This window comes from Mytilinidion resinicola (genome assembly GCF_010093595.1).
Source record: "Mytilinidion resinicola strain CBS 304.34 unplaced genomic scaffold BDZ99scaffold_3, whole genome shotgun sequence".
In the NCBI taxonomy this organism is placed as follows: Eukaryota; Fungi; Ascomycota; class Dothideomycetes; order Mytilinidiales; family Mytilinidiaceae; genus Mytilinidion; species Mytilinidion resinicola.
The window spans coordinates 629,471-644,823 of NW_022985439.1; the positions used below are offsets into that span (position 1 = coordinate 629,471).

At 51.8% G+C, this 15,353-nt stretch overlaps 7 protein-coding genes and 2 non-coding genes across 9 annotated transcripts; 2 read left to right on the forward strand and 7 right to left on the reverse strand.

Annotated features, from left to right (window-relative positions):
- Positions 1-1,168: 1,168 nt before the first annotated feature.
- On the forward strand, positions 1,169-2,365 carry BDZ99DRAFT_494617 (uncharacterized protein; the record flags this gene model as incomplete). Its single annotated transcript, XM_033723324.1, has 4 exons — positions 1,169-1,493; positions 1,545-1,919; positions 1,969-2,022; positions 2,340-2,365. The coding sequence occupies exons 1-4, from the start codon at positions 1,253-1,255 to the stop codon at positions 2,363-2,365; spliced, it is 696 nt and encodes a 231-aa protein (XP_033581654.1). The 5' UTR covers positions 1,169-1,252.
- Positions 2,366-4,050: 1,685 nt separating this feature from the next.
- BDZ99DRAFT_494618 (putative short chain dehydrogenase/ reductase) lies at positions 4,051-5,463 on the reverse strand. Its single transcript, XM_033723325.1, has 6 exons — positions 5,273-5,463; positions 5,098-5,200; positions 4,866-5,035; positions 4,549-4,793; positions 4,326-4,489; positions 4,051-4,266 (listed from the first exon to the last, which is right to left on the reverse strand). Exons 1-6 carry the CDS (start codon positions 5,312-5,314, stop codon positions 4,229-4,231), a joined length of 762 nt encoding a protein of 253 aa, XP_033581655.1. The 5' UTR covers positions 5,315-5,463; the 3' UTR covers positions 4,051-4,228.
- Positions 5,464-5,525: 62 nt separating this feature from the next.
- On the reverse strand, positions 5,526-7,691 carry BDZ99DRAFT_566642 (general substrate transporter; the record flags this gene model as incomplete). The annotated part of the gene is made up of 5 exons (XM_033727607.1): positions 5,526-6,071; positions 6,128-6,483; positions 6,542-7,353; positions 7,420-7,562; positions 7,614-7,691. 5 exons carry the CDS (start codon positions 7,689-7,691, stop codon positions 5,916-5,918), a joined length of 1,545 nt encoding a protein of 514 aa, XP_033581656.1. The 3' UTR covers positions 5,526-5,915.
- Positions 7,692-7,977: 286 nt separating this feature from the next.
- On the forward strand, positions 7,978-9,057 carry BDZ99DRAFT_458686 (NAD(P)-binding protein). The gene is made up of 3 exons (XM_033718972.1): positions 7,978-8,077; positions 8,129-8,343; positions 8,393-9,057. The coding sequence occupies exons 1-3, from the start codon at positions 8,023-8,025 to the stop codon at positions 8,945-8,947; spliced, it is 825 nt and encodes a 274-aa protein (XP_033581657.1). The 5' UTR covers positions 7,978-8,022; the 3' UTR covers positions 8,948-9,057.
- Positions 9,058-9,403: 346 nt separating this feature from the next.
- On the reverse strand, positions 9,404-9,541 carry BDZ99DRAFT_t23. The gene has a single exon. It is a non-coding gene; the product is annotated as a tRNA-Thr (tRNA).
- Positions 9,542-9,740: 199 nt separating this feature from the next.
- On the reverse strand, positions 9,741-9,816 carry BDZ99DRAFT_t22. The gene has a single exon. It is a non-coding gene; the product is annotated as a tRNA-Lys (tRNA).
- Positions 9,817-9,953: 137 nt separating this feature from the next.
- Positions 9,954-12,439, reverse strand: BDZ99DRAFT_566644 (uncharacterized protein). Its single transcript, XM_033727608.1, has 4 exons — positions 11,586-12,439; positions 11,381-11,531; positions 10,914-11,334; positions 9,954-10,854 (listed from the first exon to the last, which is right to left on the reverse strand). Exons 1-4 carry the CDS (start codon positions 12,277-12,279, stop codon positions 10,180-10,182), a joined length of 1,941 nt encoding a protein of 646 aa, XP_033581658.1. The 5' UTR covers positions 12,280-12,439; the 3' UTR covers positions 9,954-10,179.
- BDZ99DRAFT_515473 (uncharacterized protein) lies at positions 12,317-12,808 on the reverse strand (the record flags this gene model as incomplete). The annotated part of the gene is made up of 1 exon (XM_033724973.1): positions 12,317-12,808. One exon carries the CDS (start codon positions 12,806-12,808, stop codon positions 12,317-12,319), a length of 492 nt encoding a protein of 163 aa, XP_033581659.1.
- Positions 12,809-13,779: 971 nt separating this feature from the next.
- Positions 13,780-15,335, reverse strand: BDZ99DRAFT_494622 (L-cystine transporter). Its single transcript, XM_033723326.1, has 4 exons — positions 15,046-15,335; positions 14,560-14,986; positions 14,448-14,504; positions 13,780-14,399 (listed from the first exon to the last, which is right to left on the reverse strand). The coding sequence occupies exons 1-4, from the start codon at positions 15,117-15,119 to the stop codon at positions 14,103-14,105; spliced, it is 855 nt and encodes a 284-aa protein (XP_033581660.1). The 5' UTR covers positions 15,120-15,335; the 3' UTR covers positions 13,780-14,102.
- Positions 15,336-15,353: the final 18 nt, after the last annotated feature.

Sequence of the window (15,353 nt, forward strand, 5' to 3'; positions counted from 1 at the left end):
AGATAGGTGCTTCCATATCATATCGCCCTCTCCTTTCCAATTCCTAAAATGCGTTGAAACAACCCAAGCAGTGGTAGATAGGTGCTACCACATCGCCCTCTCCCTTCCGATTCCTGAAAATGCGTTGAAGCAACCCAAGCAGCGGCAGATAGGTGCTTCCATATCATATCGCCCTCTCCCTTCCAATTCCTAGAATACATTGAAGCAACCCAAGCAGGGGCAGACAGGTGCTTCCATATCATATCGCCCTCTCCCTTCCGATTCCTGAAAATGCGTTGGAGCAACTCAAGCAGTGGCAGATAGATGCTTCCATATCGTATCGCCCTCTCCTTTCCGTTCCTAAATGCGTTGAAGCAACCCAAGCAGTGGCAGACAGGTGCTTCCATATTATATCGCCCTCTCCCTTCCGAATCCTAAAAGGCGTTGAAGCAACCCAAGCAGTGGCAAACAGGTGCTACCACATCATATCGCCCTCTCCCTTCCAATTCCTGAAAATGCGTTGAAGCAACCCAAGCAGTGGCAGGCAGGTGCTACCATACCGCCCTGTTTGCGATGGGCGTGTCAATCTAGTAAGCCTTTATCTTTACATCGTACACACATTATCATACCGGTGTGCCTTCTGCTGCCACTGTTTGAGATGCTTCAATACATTTCCAGATGTCTAAATGTCATCATCGTGAACGACCTGCGAACTCTACGAGCCACCTCAAACGGTGGTGCACTACACCACTTCCTGGCTTCTCCTGCTACCGAGATATTTCCCCTCCGATTCCGGCTGCCACTGCCTGGGTTGCTTCGACGCACTTTCGGGCATCCCAAGGGACAGGTCTCGGCAGCACCTGATCGCCAAGCAGTGCGACTATATAAACCCTTCCTTCTCTCTTCTTCCTCTTCTCTTCGTCCATCAACCAGCACGCTTCGTCCATCAACCAGCATGCTTCGTCCATCAACCAGCACGCTTCCTCCATCAACCCACACGCTTCGTCCATCAACCCACAACATGTCCGCGTCAACCAACACCGACGGTGCCAACATGGAACTGGCTGTTCTTCCATCAACCTACACCGAGAGTCCCACTATGGAAGAGGCTCGTCGTCCATCAACCGACACCCCGCTTCCATCAACCGACTCCTCGTGGACATCAACCGACACCCCGCCTCCATCAACTTGTACATCATCCGACATTACACCTGCATCAACCGACAGCGTGGAGTACATACATGTGAACAATGAACAAGAGGATATAGACGAGATGAACCGACGCGGACCGACTTGGATCCGCAACGGCACATGGCTTATCATCGGCATGATCCTCAGCGTGGAAGGCTTGATCGCCAACAGTATCTTCTTCATGGCTATCTACAGAACAGTGAAGAAGCCAGAAGTCAAGGCCGAGGTCGTTTTTTCAATGGTCGTCATTCCGGTACTGTCACTAGTCCTGAACCTCATAACCTGGTACCAAAAGATCGCTTTGGTCAACTTGATAAGACATGGTAGTAAACATATCCCCTCTCTATTACTTCTTGGGCTAACTTCTACCACAGCCCCGTGGGAAGAAGTTGTGCGCGAAACCGCACAACTGTCGAGAATGGCCCCACATCTCCCCCTAACGTGGTTCAGGGTCTACCTTGTCTGGCGCAAAGATCGGGCCAATTACCTCAAGTTGTTCCTACAGACCCTTTCCCTCATCCTCGCTTGCATTCAGTTGGAAATGGCCGAAGAAGAAGACCCGGCCGTAAGGTGGTACAAACCTTGGTACAACCCTCCGGAGCTCAACGTCACGTTAGTGGGTGACCCCGACAGCGCTCTCGCGAACGTTTGGGCGTGCGCCCTTCAACTCGGCATCAGTGTATTTCTCATGGGCAATGAGTACCTGAGGCTCTTCTGGCACCACCGAAGGGGTATCTGGAGCAGGCTCCGTGCGTATTTTGTCTCTTCTTCTCGTTCTTCTGCTGACGCTTTCGGTAGGACGTATTGGACGAATTGCAAGAGGCACCGAAAGAGGGGCCGAGCGCCCACACAGTGAGTAGGAAGGCCGGGGGCCGCGGAGGGGGGGCGGACGGGGGCGCAGAGGGGGGGTTTGCAGGATGGGGGGGAGGACGCGTAGGGTGGGGAGGAACGGTACACAACGTTGAGACTTATTCTTATCAATTCACAAGAACGGTACAGAGTGTAGTGGTTACTTTTATCACTCCACGTAAATAGCTGTAAATTCGACATGATCTGCTCTCTTTGGAAGTGGTTTACCACTGCATGAGGTGCCCCTACATACTCAAAATGAGCTAAACGGGATGTCAAATTCGGTACACTTCAAATTGGATATACTGTATATCTAGTAGTTTTCCGCCCGTATGACAGTGTATGAGGTGCCCCTACCTACTCAAAATAAGCTGAATGAGACGATTTGTGCCTCCCATCAGCCCTACTAGGCCACCTCAGACAGCGTTAACACGGTGTAAGATAGGAAATGTATCTGCTGCCCCTCTGCACTGCTTAATTTACAGCGTCTTGTTATATAATCTGCTACTTGCTTACCGTTGCATAAGGTGCCCCCATATACCTAAAATCAGCTAAACAGGATGTCAAATTTGGTACACTTCAAATTGGATACACTATAAATCCGGTGGTTTTCCACCTGTATAGCAGTGCATGAGGTGCCCCTATGTACTTAATATAAGCTGGCTGAGACGGTTTGTGCGTCCCGTCAGCCTTGCTGGGCCACCTTAGACAGCGTCAACACGGTGTATGTACGCAGATAGGGAGTGTCTCTTTACTGCCCTACTTTCTACCTGCACTGCTTAATTTGCAGTGTCTTGTTATGTAATCTGCTACACGCTTACGACTGTATGAGGTGCCCCTATATACTCAAAATAAGCTGAACAGGATGTCAAGTTCAGTACACTTCAAATTGGATCTACCTTGTCCGGCGCAAAGATCGGATCTCTTATTACAAAATGGGCGTGCAGATTCTTTCCCTCATCCTCGCTTGGTTGGTTGGTTGGTTGGTTGGTTGGTTCTTTCATTTTGTGGATGTAGAGCGCCAAAGCCTGTGGTGGTGGTGGTTTTGTGTTGGGGCCAAAGGCACGACGCCGGGTCCTAAATACCGCTTACTAACATACACAAATGCGGCGAAAGCTTCTGGCCTCCGTAAAACCCTGAAAAACCTAGGTATCACTAGAAAAAAAGAAGAATAGGGAAAGAGCACCTAGAAGCGTCCTCTGCCTGCCTGCCCTGTCTTCCTTGTGTATGCTGTATGCGACTGAGAGTGTCCTTATCCAGCTCGGGCGGTTGTGCCATCTGAGCTGATTGTTGTGCGTCTGGGATGCATTCTCCTAAATTCAATGCTGCCGCGTCGCTGCTCTTAGCGTTGCCGCTAGAGTATTGACTTGCAGCAAGTCATAGCCATTTTGGAGGGCAATCCCTTATAGTATGCGTCCGCCTGAATTTTGTCTGCCCCCAGGTCCTCTCGCCAAGCTGTAGCAAGGGAGCCGCCCCTCGCTGTCAGCTGTGCTATAGTAGGTACCTGCAGGTGCCATGTTGCTACATATCATGCGGGTATACCGATAGGGAGACAGGACAAAGCCTATGGGACAACCGGCGAACTGATGTTGGGAACATGGTCTGCAGTGCTCGCAGCGACGATTCCTGGGTTCTAATGTGTCTGATTGCGTGTGTGTATCCGCCGCGGCATTGCTGCTTCGCTGCATCGCTGTATCGCTACAGCGGCATTGTGGTGGTCCTCCTGTGATTGTAGGTGCGTGTGTGGCCTGCAAAACAGCCCCTTTTTACCCAACCGGCGAAAAGCCAACCTAAACAACGTCGTGAGACTATCGATCAAGTCCTAATCAGCTCAGAAGGGCGCAAGGAATCGAATGCTGCCATGAAAAGAGTCTAATAAGTGGTGGATTCTAAAAGTTGTGTTCCGTTGCTGTGTGGTGTTCTATGTCTTCAAGGCGCCTCAAAAACCAGACTTCTCGTGCAGCTGCAGCGTACAGGTGCATCTCAAGGTTAATCTGGGAAAACGTTCACGTGATGAAGTTAAAGATGTCTAGGGGGTTAATTCTATTAGGCGACAGCCTCCAAAGAGGAGACACAGCCTAGGAATCAAAGTCTAATTTCTAATAGGCATGGCACACGATCCTCATACATCTGAAAAGCTTCATCGTTATCCTTGCTTCAACGCATTTTAGGAATCGGAAGGGAGTACAAAATCAATAGAGTTGGAACTTCAACAAGCTAGATAACCACCATCTACATTCCAATGCGCTACAAACATCTCATATTAGTCAACTACCCTCACGCGTTCAATGGAAAATCACACTCACCTCCAGTAACATACGACGCATCATCGCTGAGCAAAAAGCACAGCACCTTGGCCACTTCCTCCGCCTTTCCCATTCTCCCCATCAAGGTATCCGCAGATATCGAATCCGCGTCGAACAAGCCCAACGCCTCACCATCTCGAAAGATCCTAGTGTCAATCGGCCCTCTATACTGCATTAGCATTCAACATTCCTCATCTTAGTAACTCTTTCGTCAGTCACTTACGGCAACAAAGCATTAATCCTTATCCCATGCTTAGCATACTCGCCCGCCGCACTCTCCGTCAATCCAATGACGGCAAACTTGCTACTCGCGTACGCCGCGTTATGCGGGAGCCCTCGCCGGCCGGACGTACTCGCAACGTTGACGATAGCGCCACCAGGACGGCTGATATAAGGGAGTTGCGCACGCATGCAGTGCATGACGCCGTTGAGGTTCACGCCAAGGGTGAAGTCCCAATCTTTTTGCACCTGGGATACATTACTATTGACGCCTGATGATGGAAGCGATTGAGAAGATGGAGGTCAGTGGGATAGACATACGATTGTTTCGATGACAGTATCCCCCGTTCCACCCGCTACACCGGCCACGTTCGCGGCGCCATCGAGTTGCTTGAACTGGTTGAAGGCGTCGGCGATCCAAGCGCCTACTTGCTCGGAGTCGCGGACGTCGACTTTAGTTGCTATTATTTTTGCTGATCCAACTTTCTTGCCTAGTCTAGGTCAGACCAAATTGTTCAGGTAAACGGATAGCACAGAGCATTGAAGCACTCACACTCCTCCACTGTTTCGTGAAGCCCAGTGAGGTTGACATCGCTAAGAGCTACACCTGCAGCACCCTTCTCAACTAGACGAAGAGCCGTAGCTTTACCGATGCCCTGGCATATTTGTAAGCTCAAATAAGGATAATGCAAGAGGGTCTTGGATGGTTGGGTATTAGGTAAGCTCACCGAAGCCGCCCCTGTCACGGTGTAGTATTTTCCTTGAAACATATCTGCTGTAGGATCTTGCGAACTCGAATTGTGCCCGTCGAGGTATTTTGAGGCAACTCTTTTTTTAGGTCGATGGCGTAATGGATTGGTCTCATCTTAGATTCAGCGGCACTGAGAATTCGGGTATCCGCAAGGCTTGGAAACGGGACAATGGAACAATTCACACCGGGCTCCAGGTAAAAGCAAATACATTAGACAAATAAATTAAGATAGCGGGGAACGCACCCCGTGGGGAGTGGATCCTGGCTCTACGTAGGAGTAATACAGATCCGGTTTGTGGTCTATGCACGCAACATTCGACAACATAGATCTCCTCCAATTTTTGGCCAATAATTTTCAAAGAAAATACCGAGTCGTAGCCTTGACTTTGCGCTTCAATGATATCCAGAATTATTTTTGAACATTTGGGTTGCCAGTGCTGTATTCAAGTTCAACGTCGCGGTGCACGGGCGCCACAAACCGGATCTGTATTACTCAGGCGTAGGGCCTGGCTGCATATCAACTACCCCAAGCTCCAAGTCGGTCTAATCCCCGCAGCGGAGTAATATAGACTTGCGGTGTATCTTTCTTTTGCGGCCCTCAGAACAATCGCACCGTGGGATTACGCAACCGTCTCGTTCAACTCTGGACCCGATTTTTCGGTACCGTTTCCGGCTGGAGTTTCGTCGTTGGTCTTGGATTCGAATTGCTCGCCAAAGTGAACAACCACCGCATCGCCGAACCTTTCTCCAATTTCTTCGAGAGTAAGTTTTGCGGTCTATCGAAAATTAAGTGAGTATCATCTCGAGAGCGGGGGTAGTGTTAGTTACGTACCTCTGGAAGAACAAAAAAGATAGCGGTAGCCGAGACGAGGCATACACAAATCATCACCCAGTAATACTTCCATCCAATAGTAGCAAATCCTTCGGATGCCGGGCTGGTGTACGCAATGGAGCAAGCAAAGAAGGAGACGAGCCCAATGGTGGTCCCGTTGCTTCGGAGGTGGGTTGGCCAGATCTCGGAAATATAGACGTATGCCGCGCAGTCGACTGTTGAGCCATAAAACAAGATCCACAGGAAGTACATCGCTACAGCAGCATTGATTCCCGTCTTGTCCGTTGATCCAAGGTAATACTTCTGGAGGATTGCCTCGACTATCAAAGTGGAGCTGCATAGAAAGCCGCCAGTCACTATTGTTGCGTTAGAGTGACCCAGCCAGATTTGACGACATCTTTGCAAATGACTTACCAAGCAGCTTGACTCTACCAAAGCGGTCCATGAGCGCAGCATTGATGAAGCAGCCTATCAGCGCGACCGTGACCCATACGATGGATAGACCAAGTTGAAGGACTGGACCGAATCCTAATTGGCCAAACAGAACTGGAGTCAGGTTTGCGATGACTAGAATGCCGGTGGACTGGCCCATAACCCACACCAAAATGCAGCAAAAGGCTCTATGCCTCAGATGGGGAGTGCGAAAGATGTGAATATAACCTGTAGGCAAAGACCTCTCCGACTCAATCTGCGCCTTCATTTGAGCCATCTCAGCCCTCGCAAGCTGCGCATCCGGATCCTGTTTAGACTGATGAAGACGTCTGAGAACAATCCACGCTTCGTCGTGTCTCTCTTTCTCGCACAGCCATCTGGGTGACTCCGGTAGGAAAAACAGGGACACGCCAAGCATGAGTCCAAAGAAGGCGAGCATGACATATTGCAAACGCCATGCATAGGGTGCATCAATGAAGTAAAAGCCGAGAGCAACAACCGAGGAGAAAATGTAGGCGTATACGATCGAGATTGCGTGGTTGCCAACAAGCATTCCCCGTATGTGCGGTGGTGCGATCTCGCTCATGTAGACTGGACAATTGGTGATCACGATGCCAGCTCCAATTCCACAGATGACACGGGCCGCAAGAAACATTGCAATATTGACACTTCCGGCTTGCAGAGCTGCAGAGAAGGTGACTAGAGCAGCTGCGGTGCCCGTTGCAGCACGCCGTCCGAAGCGTTGTGAGATGGGGGCTTGGAGGATAGCGCCTATCAATCCTCCTCCTTGGAATCTATACACGTATTAGAGATCCTTGTATTCGAAAGAAGATTCTTTGATAACTATAGGAAGTACACACCCGCCAAGGATTCCGTCAATGATGGATGTCGCATTACTCCCAGTGAGAAACTTCTCGATAAAGGACGTCTGAGCGAGGGTTCCGGCGATAGAGTTGTTGGCATACCCGAACAAGAAGCTGCCCATGCCCGCCACGAGGATGGTCTTATTGATTACATTAGTGACGTTTATGAATATAATTCAGTAGATACTTACGACAATGTTGACATATGTCGTGTGTGGAGTGATAGTACTCGTAAGAGGAATTCCTGGTACAGCCTGATGATCCGCCATAGCTCTGTGCAGAATAAGCTCAGTGTTGGATGATCAAAAAACGCTTGAGAGTTCTGAGTGAACGGTTCATAGGTCGTGGGTATACAAGGAAGGGCGTACACGTCCATTTTGTGGGGTCCCCATAGTGTACTTGAAATCACATGCGGCATAATGAAGACCAATCGGTACACTAGGGACGTTGAGGAGGACATAAATTGGCCGATTAGAATTTGTCCGGTATGGTGGGACCGGGCGCTATGAAAATGCCTGCAACCAGATCTCCCATATCTTAGATGAAAGCCTGTCAAGCTACGATACCATTATTCGTCCACACCTAAACGCAGATTTCATCATGGCATCAAATGCGTTGGAAAATAAGGTAGCTATGGTGACGGGGGGATCATCTGGTCCAGCTTCCCCAGCAAGCCGGCTAAAAAACAGTACTAACCCTTTTACAGGAATGGGTCGATCCATTGCACTTGGACTCGCGAAACATGGCGCAAAAATCGTCTGTTGTGATTTGAAGCAAAGCGCAAACCCAAACGGCTACGAGGCGGATAAAGACGTGCCAACCGCAGACCTCGTCGTGAAAAATGGAGGCGCCGCAATCTTTTGCCAAATAGACATATCAAACGCCGAACAAGTCAAAGATGGGTTTGAGAAGACGATATCGGTAAGAAAGCCTTATTTTCGTGAGAGAAACAGCAACTGACGAAACACAGACCTTCGGACGTCTCGACATGGTCATCAACTGCGCCGGCTACTGGGCGCCCTTCCGCACGTTCGCTGAAGAAGACGACGAGCTCTGGTCTAAGATGAGCGCAGTAAATACGCTAGGAACGGCGCGGATGTGCCGTTCAGCTATCCAGCAGTTCCTGAAGCAAGACGTGGACCTCAAATGGGGAAGTAGAGGACGAATTGTGAACATCTCGTCCTGTGCGGGAAACTTTGGATTCCCTGGGGAAGTCGCATATTCTGCTACCAAAGCGGCAATCAACCACATGACGCGTGCTGGTGCTCTTGATCATGCTAAGGATTACATCAATGTCAATTGTGTTTCGCCAGGTGTGGTAGCGACTGGAATGGCGAGACAGAATTTCGAAAACAACGCAATCCACGAGACGATGCAGAAGGCCACACCATGGCCGCGATTGGGGACGGCGGAGGATATTGCAGAAGCAGTTGTGTTTCTTTGCTTGCCTGGGTCGCAGTGGATGACGGGGCAGATCCTGTCGGTGGATGGTGGAATGACGATTGGGGTGCCGCCTCCGTCGTAGATGAAGCATCTGGGCAGGGGAGGGAGACCGAAGGAAGATAGAGAAGTACCTAGCCCCTTTAGGCCATGTCACGTCGTAAAGGAGTAAAACTCCTGCATTCAACCAACTTTTGACTCTTGTTTCTTTAATCTTCTTCACTAACTCAGACTTCTCTCCATCGTCCAAGCTGTGAAGTCATTCGAAATCACCAACTTGAAACCTACACTCGCTCTTCGGCTCCGTCACCCATTATGCCTCACCAACCATGCAACTACACACGTCAAATCCCTCCATCATTTGGGGGAAAACACCCTCAAACTCCATTGAGAACTACCGCAAACAATGGCCTCATGTTTAGATCACGTCGTCCAGCGCCTAGAATCTGACCAAGGTCATGTCCGAAAATAACAGACTACTTTTCCCGCTCCCCAAAAATTACACACTTCTTATACGGAAGCAAAAAGCATAGAACGCATCGTCCGGCGCCTGGGATCGAACCAGGGTCTCGAGCAGGAAGGCACCCTAGATCCCCGTGTCAGCTTCGGATTGCTTCTTACTAATGTTGCGCGGAGGGGTGACCACCCACCGAATTATAACCAACTAAACCACACCGGATTGTACGATTTTCGCTGGCTCGAGAAAATAAGAGCGTTTATGTGTATGTATCCTCCTTGGGGCCAGAGCACGACGCTAAGATTGAGGGTCTTGGAAGCCTGGGGCGGTGGAGGCGGTGGGGGTGGGCCGAGTCATGGCCATTCTACCATACAAAAGAAATGGGGTCGTATATTTTGTACGAATAGCAAAGTATAAATACGTCCGGCGCCTGGGATCGAACCAGGGTCTCGGGGAGAAAAAGGGCCCCAAATTATAACCAACTAAACCACACCGGAATTCGATACTTGGGAAATAATATTGATTTTGAGTGTGGGACGTCGACCTAACTGAGGGGTATGAGGGGTACACAGGCACGTGACAGGGTACAGGAACTAGGCGGCAGGGTGGGGGTCGGAGACGTCAGCTGGGAGATGTTGACCTCTGAAGCGAGTGTGCGTATGATATTCTGGTAGCCATCTAGAAATACGTCTAGTCCACCGATATATGGTTCAATGTTATACCAAATCCAAATGTACTCCCTTCCAGCCGTGGGTATATAGCCGCCAATACAGTACCTCCCCTTCATACCAAACAAACGTGCTTCATCCGAAGTGTTGCACAAACCGTTGCTTATATCTCACTTCATCTCCCTCCATCCCTCACGTAAGCGCAAAAGACGCAATACTCCCCTCCGCACTCCCCGTGTTCGGCCGCCTCTCCCAGCCTGACCCGTACCCGGGACTCGCCGCACGCTGCGCACTCATCGAGCTCCCGGGCCGCATGTTTGCGTCGAAAGGCATATGTGACGCAAACCCGTTGCTCGTCGGTGTGGTGGGTGAAGTCGGGATGATCCTACCACGCCTCCTTGCATCCCTTTCCACACTTGCAACTTCCCCGAACAACTCATCACCATACCCTTCAACGTTGGGCCCGTTGCTCTCGTAATCATTCCTACCACCTAGTCTTCTGATCTCCTTCGGCACAGGCGGTGCCTCGCGGAATTTCCTCACGCGCCCACTTTCGCCCTCGTCGTCGACGAGTACGACCATCCACACGCCTACGCGCCCACCTGCGCCAAGCAGCGGCGTGCAGTGGATCCATCTGCTGCGGCCTTCATCAGAGGCCTCAGATGAGTTGGAAATGGGAGTAGTGAGCCATCGAATCTTGGCAGTGACGCCGCGAGAACCGTCGGAAAGGGCAATAGCGAGAGATTCGCGAACGCGTGGAGAGCCACCGATACGAGACAGGAAAGATGACTGCAAAATGCCTGGCACACGGAGAGATGGAGAAGTGAAGAGAATGCGAAGCGAAGGAGCAGGGCGGATGAGTAGGTACTGTGAGTTACGAGGTTAGTAAGATTTGGCTACACTTGTGAATTAAGAAAACGACATACATTTTTATACACTCCAGATAACCGTCCACCTGATTTCGAAGATGGCATCCTCACTGGCGTAGACTCCATCCCCCCTGAATCTCGGAGCAAGAGCCGCGGGCGATGGGTGATGGAGCTCGTGTCATCGTCTTCGACCTGCTCGCGATGCATTCTTCCACCATGCTTGCGCACCGTGTCTAGCTCGGCAACGTTGAACATTTCGCTGAGTTCTTGAAACTCATCTTTGACTACTTCAAGCCCGTTTGAGTCTACACTGCTTTCTTCTTTGTCGACTATGCGCTGCAGCGCTTCGAGATCAGTGCAATCTTTGACAAGACCACTAACGTCGACTTGTGCGCCGATAAAGTAGCGAAGTTTCCCGCGGCTATCAAAGAGCGGAGCGCACATTAGGAGATTCATGAATGGTGAGCCATCCCGACGACTGCAGAGGTTAGCAGGTCTCAAACCCCCACGGTACTGCAACGTACTAGTTGAGGAACACTTCGTTAACTTCCTTTCCAGCCTCAATTGCTTTACGTATACGTGCAGCGCTGGAGCGATTCGTCTTCGGCCCTTGAAGGAAGCGGCAATTGCGACCGATTGCGTAATTGACTCCATACTGTGTAGTGCGATGAAACTCTGTCATGTCGAATTAGCTGACGTTCGGCTTTACAGGTTGCGGGCTAAGATTACCTTCTGATGCAAATACTATAGGATTATCTGGTCTCGAGGGATCTGATAGGCAAAAGACCTCTGCCAGTCCTTCTGATGCCTCCCGCAACGCTGGGGGCAAATCACCGGTGATTCGCTTCCGTATGCTAACGCTGACGGTCTGAATCCAGGTGTGGGCTATGAAACACGGGAGATCCTCGCGGACGAGGACATCAAAGGCTGCCTTGGCCTTTTCTTCTAGCACAGAGTTGACGGTTGGCCTAGCCGGGTGGTTGGTGAAATCCAGACCGTCCAGTGGCTCCAGGGCTTCCGCTATCGCATTAGCGTAATTGATTGCACGCGTTGCCTTGAGAGCATCTAGGTAGTAGATTAGGGTCGGGAGAGAAGCAGGCCGGGTGGTGCCAAGGAAAGTCGTGAATTTGAGGAGCAGGGAAGTGTCTTTGAAGATGGCCTGCAGGTGTTCGCGCGAGAACATTTGCTCAGACCTGGTTTCCATAGAGAAAGCTTTTGCACCATCTTCATTTGGCTCCTCGAGCAGGTCGAATGACTGGGGATCATCCTCGTATAAAGGAGTGAGTCGGTCGACGTCGTCCGGCGGGCCTCTTGTCTGGAGCGGCGGTAGCGCTATCGAAGAAGCTGAGGTTTCATAAGACATGATGGATTCTGCCGAGCTCCGTTCACGTGACTCGGGAGTGGTGGGGACTGAATTGGACATTTTGGGGTCCCGACTGGAAGATCGCACACGGCGCTGCTTAATCTTTGTTCTGCTGCTGTAGCCGGATGGATTTATTAGTCGATGAGAATGAAGGGAACGGCAGGAATATGCACCTGGTGCGGGTTGGTATATGAATACCACGGCTAGTGAAATCCGGAGGCGCCGGGGCCGTCTCTTCATCTGATGAGACGACAGGGTGACTACCAAGGGGTGAAGGCCTCGATACCGGTGTATTGACCGGCGTACGAGGCGCGGATACGTTTGGCCCATGGTACAGCTCTTGAAAGTCCTGCACGAGTGGCTCGCCGACTGCGCCGACTGCGCCGCCGTCAATAGCGTGCTCGATCTGGTCTTCGGTCCCAGAAGCAATAGTGCTAGGGCTCACGGGCCGGCGATCTCCATGATCGCCCAGCATGCCGGCCATCGCGATGATGGCGTGAGGAGATGACGCGGTTGGAAGCTGTGGGGAGGAGAATAGGCCGTGAGCTGAACGCCTCTTAAAGAAACTCTTGCGATGCAGGGCAGACATGGTCGGGTCGGGATTAAGAGACGACAAGGCAAACCCTGGGATCGGGCGTGGTATAAGGAAGGGAACGTTTCGCCCGCGTGCCGACGGCTTGCATGAAACGATGACGAGGACAGAGAGCTGAGACGTACCGGCGAATGCACAGCAGACATGGCGCCAACTGCTCCCTCACTTGGGGGGCCCTGGGAGGAGCGCCCCTCTGCGTTGGCCCTGGCGTCTGTAGCGATTGGCAGCCAAGAGGAGTTCAGGGTCGGCGAGCTGAGGTCGTATGGGGTGGGTGGGTGCTCGAGGAGATCGTCGTGCCCACGATCTCACGGCAAAGTGGCTGCGCCAGATCTGCTCCGAACGAGTGACCCGACCCCGACCCAACGGACGATGCAGTGAAGAGACAGCTCCGCTGGCGGGTAGATCCGACTTCTCGGCAGTGATGTCTGCGTGGTGAGTGGTCGGAAGAGAGGCAGACGGCCCTACCACGTCGTCGGTGCTCGCAGGGCGCTCCTAGCCAATACCTGGTCCACCTCCACGGCTCAGCACGGCGCCGGCGCAGGCGAGAAAGGGGTTGCAGGGACTCGACGGACGGTGGGAGCTGACTGTTCCACCGTTGTCACTGCGCGGCGGGAGGACGAAGGGTAGATAGACCGTAGTTGGAGGCACCGTCTCAGGCTGTGGTGGTGAGCATCGAGCCTCCCAGCCCAGCCACGGCCGCGTCGCCAGCAGAAACGTGGGTTCGCAGTCCATGGCATCCCGGCGGCGATCACACGGCGGGCTCAGGACGATCACCGCATGCCGCTGCGACGCTTGTGGCCGTCACCACGAGAACTGCCCATCACGCTGCGCACCCCCGCCGTGCTGACACTTTTGACAGGACCATCGTGCGCCGGGAAACTGTATCGGTTGTGGGCTACCCACTTGGGATCTATCCGGGCATCTGCTGTGGGTTTTGGGGTTAGTTTAAGCCGGACCCTCGTGGAGACGTCCATCTTCGAGTCCATTTCTGGGCGCGGTGCTCGTGGCACCTCCGGCCCGTTACATTCTGCTATTCGCAGGGTTGCACTGCGCTATATGCCGCTCGCTATTACATTGCCACGCTAGGCAGAGAAAAAGAGGCACACTCAAACAGTTCAACACCGTTTGAGGTGGTCGGGAGAGCCATCAGGCTTTCCAAAAGTGGTATTTCATGAATAGCAATAGTATACTGGAGGCCCTCAGGCGGTGCTAAACAAGCGTACGCAAGCATACGTATAGGTCACACGTTTGCATACTGGTAGCTGTTGCGAAACGCCGACCCTTTTCTGCTTCAACTATGAGAGTGTGCCAAGAGGCCTTGCTGCTCCTGCCATTCTTCGTCGTCCTCGACGGCCGTCTTCGGCGCACGATACAGCATGTAGTGCTGCGTGATGAAGACGATGTCGAAGAAAATGCTCACGTTGCTCAAGCCCAGCTTCACGGGGTTGCCCGTTAGCCCGCTCCAATCCGCCTGAAGCGATGAGTCGATCATGAGCTGCGCCATGGAGAATATCCCGCCAGAAAAGTCCAGGAGAATTTGGCCAATGCTCCAGCCAACCGTGGACTTACGTTTGTAGTTTACATACACCTAAATCAAGTCAATACTGACGTGCTGATCATCGAAGCAGTGACCTACCTGCGGCATGTACTTTACGACGGTCACGACAAGCTTGACATAGCTAATAGCGTAGATCTGCTTCAGGTCAGCCATCGTCCTCCGTGTCTATGCGCGCCTTCGGCGGACATACTACTTCTATCCACGCCCAGCCGCTGGGATCATTCCCATTATCTCTCTCTTTGATAGTCACGATCAAGATGATGACTAAAACTCCGAGTATGCTGCCCCAAAATATTCCTAGTATGGGCCGACTGGCCTTCTGTCTTGCGCCGACCTTGAAGCCCCAGATACGCGGCCAGAACTGGCTGTAGGTCACAATGCACAGTATGCAGCCATGAAGAGCGAAGAGGAAGTCGTTGAATCTGACCGTCGGCTCAGGCGCTGCGGGATGCCTCTGCGCATATTGCGAGCGTATGGTGGCTGAGTAGAGGAAGGCCGCAGTGGACACGGTATATGCAAAGAAACCGAGGACGTTGCTAGTAGGAAAGTCGATGGCTAGCCCTTGCGTAGACTTTCGTTTCCAGTTAAGGATAGGCTGGGGGTAGAATGAGAGAGACCTGCTAGAGTTTAGTCTGCTGGAAGGTTTTCCAATGTCTACAGTTTGTTTCATCCTTACCAGCACAAGAAGTACACCCAGCCGAGCACTCTTGACACCGCCTTCGCAAAGTATACAAGTTCAGCGTCGGTCATACCTTCAGGAACTTAGGCCGTGAAGCCAAACCGGCGAGATGTTGCAAGACGTAAGCCTAAAGCGTAAATTCTATTCGTAGATCGGAAGGAGGGTATGAAAGTGAACGACTAAATTTGTCTACTTCAGCTACATCGTACGTTGGTCTACACGTGATGGAACGAACGCGAAGAAAAATAAAGGATGTGTTTATAGCACAGGTCCCATAGTGGTGCTGGGGACGCCGTGGTGATGCT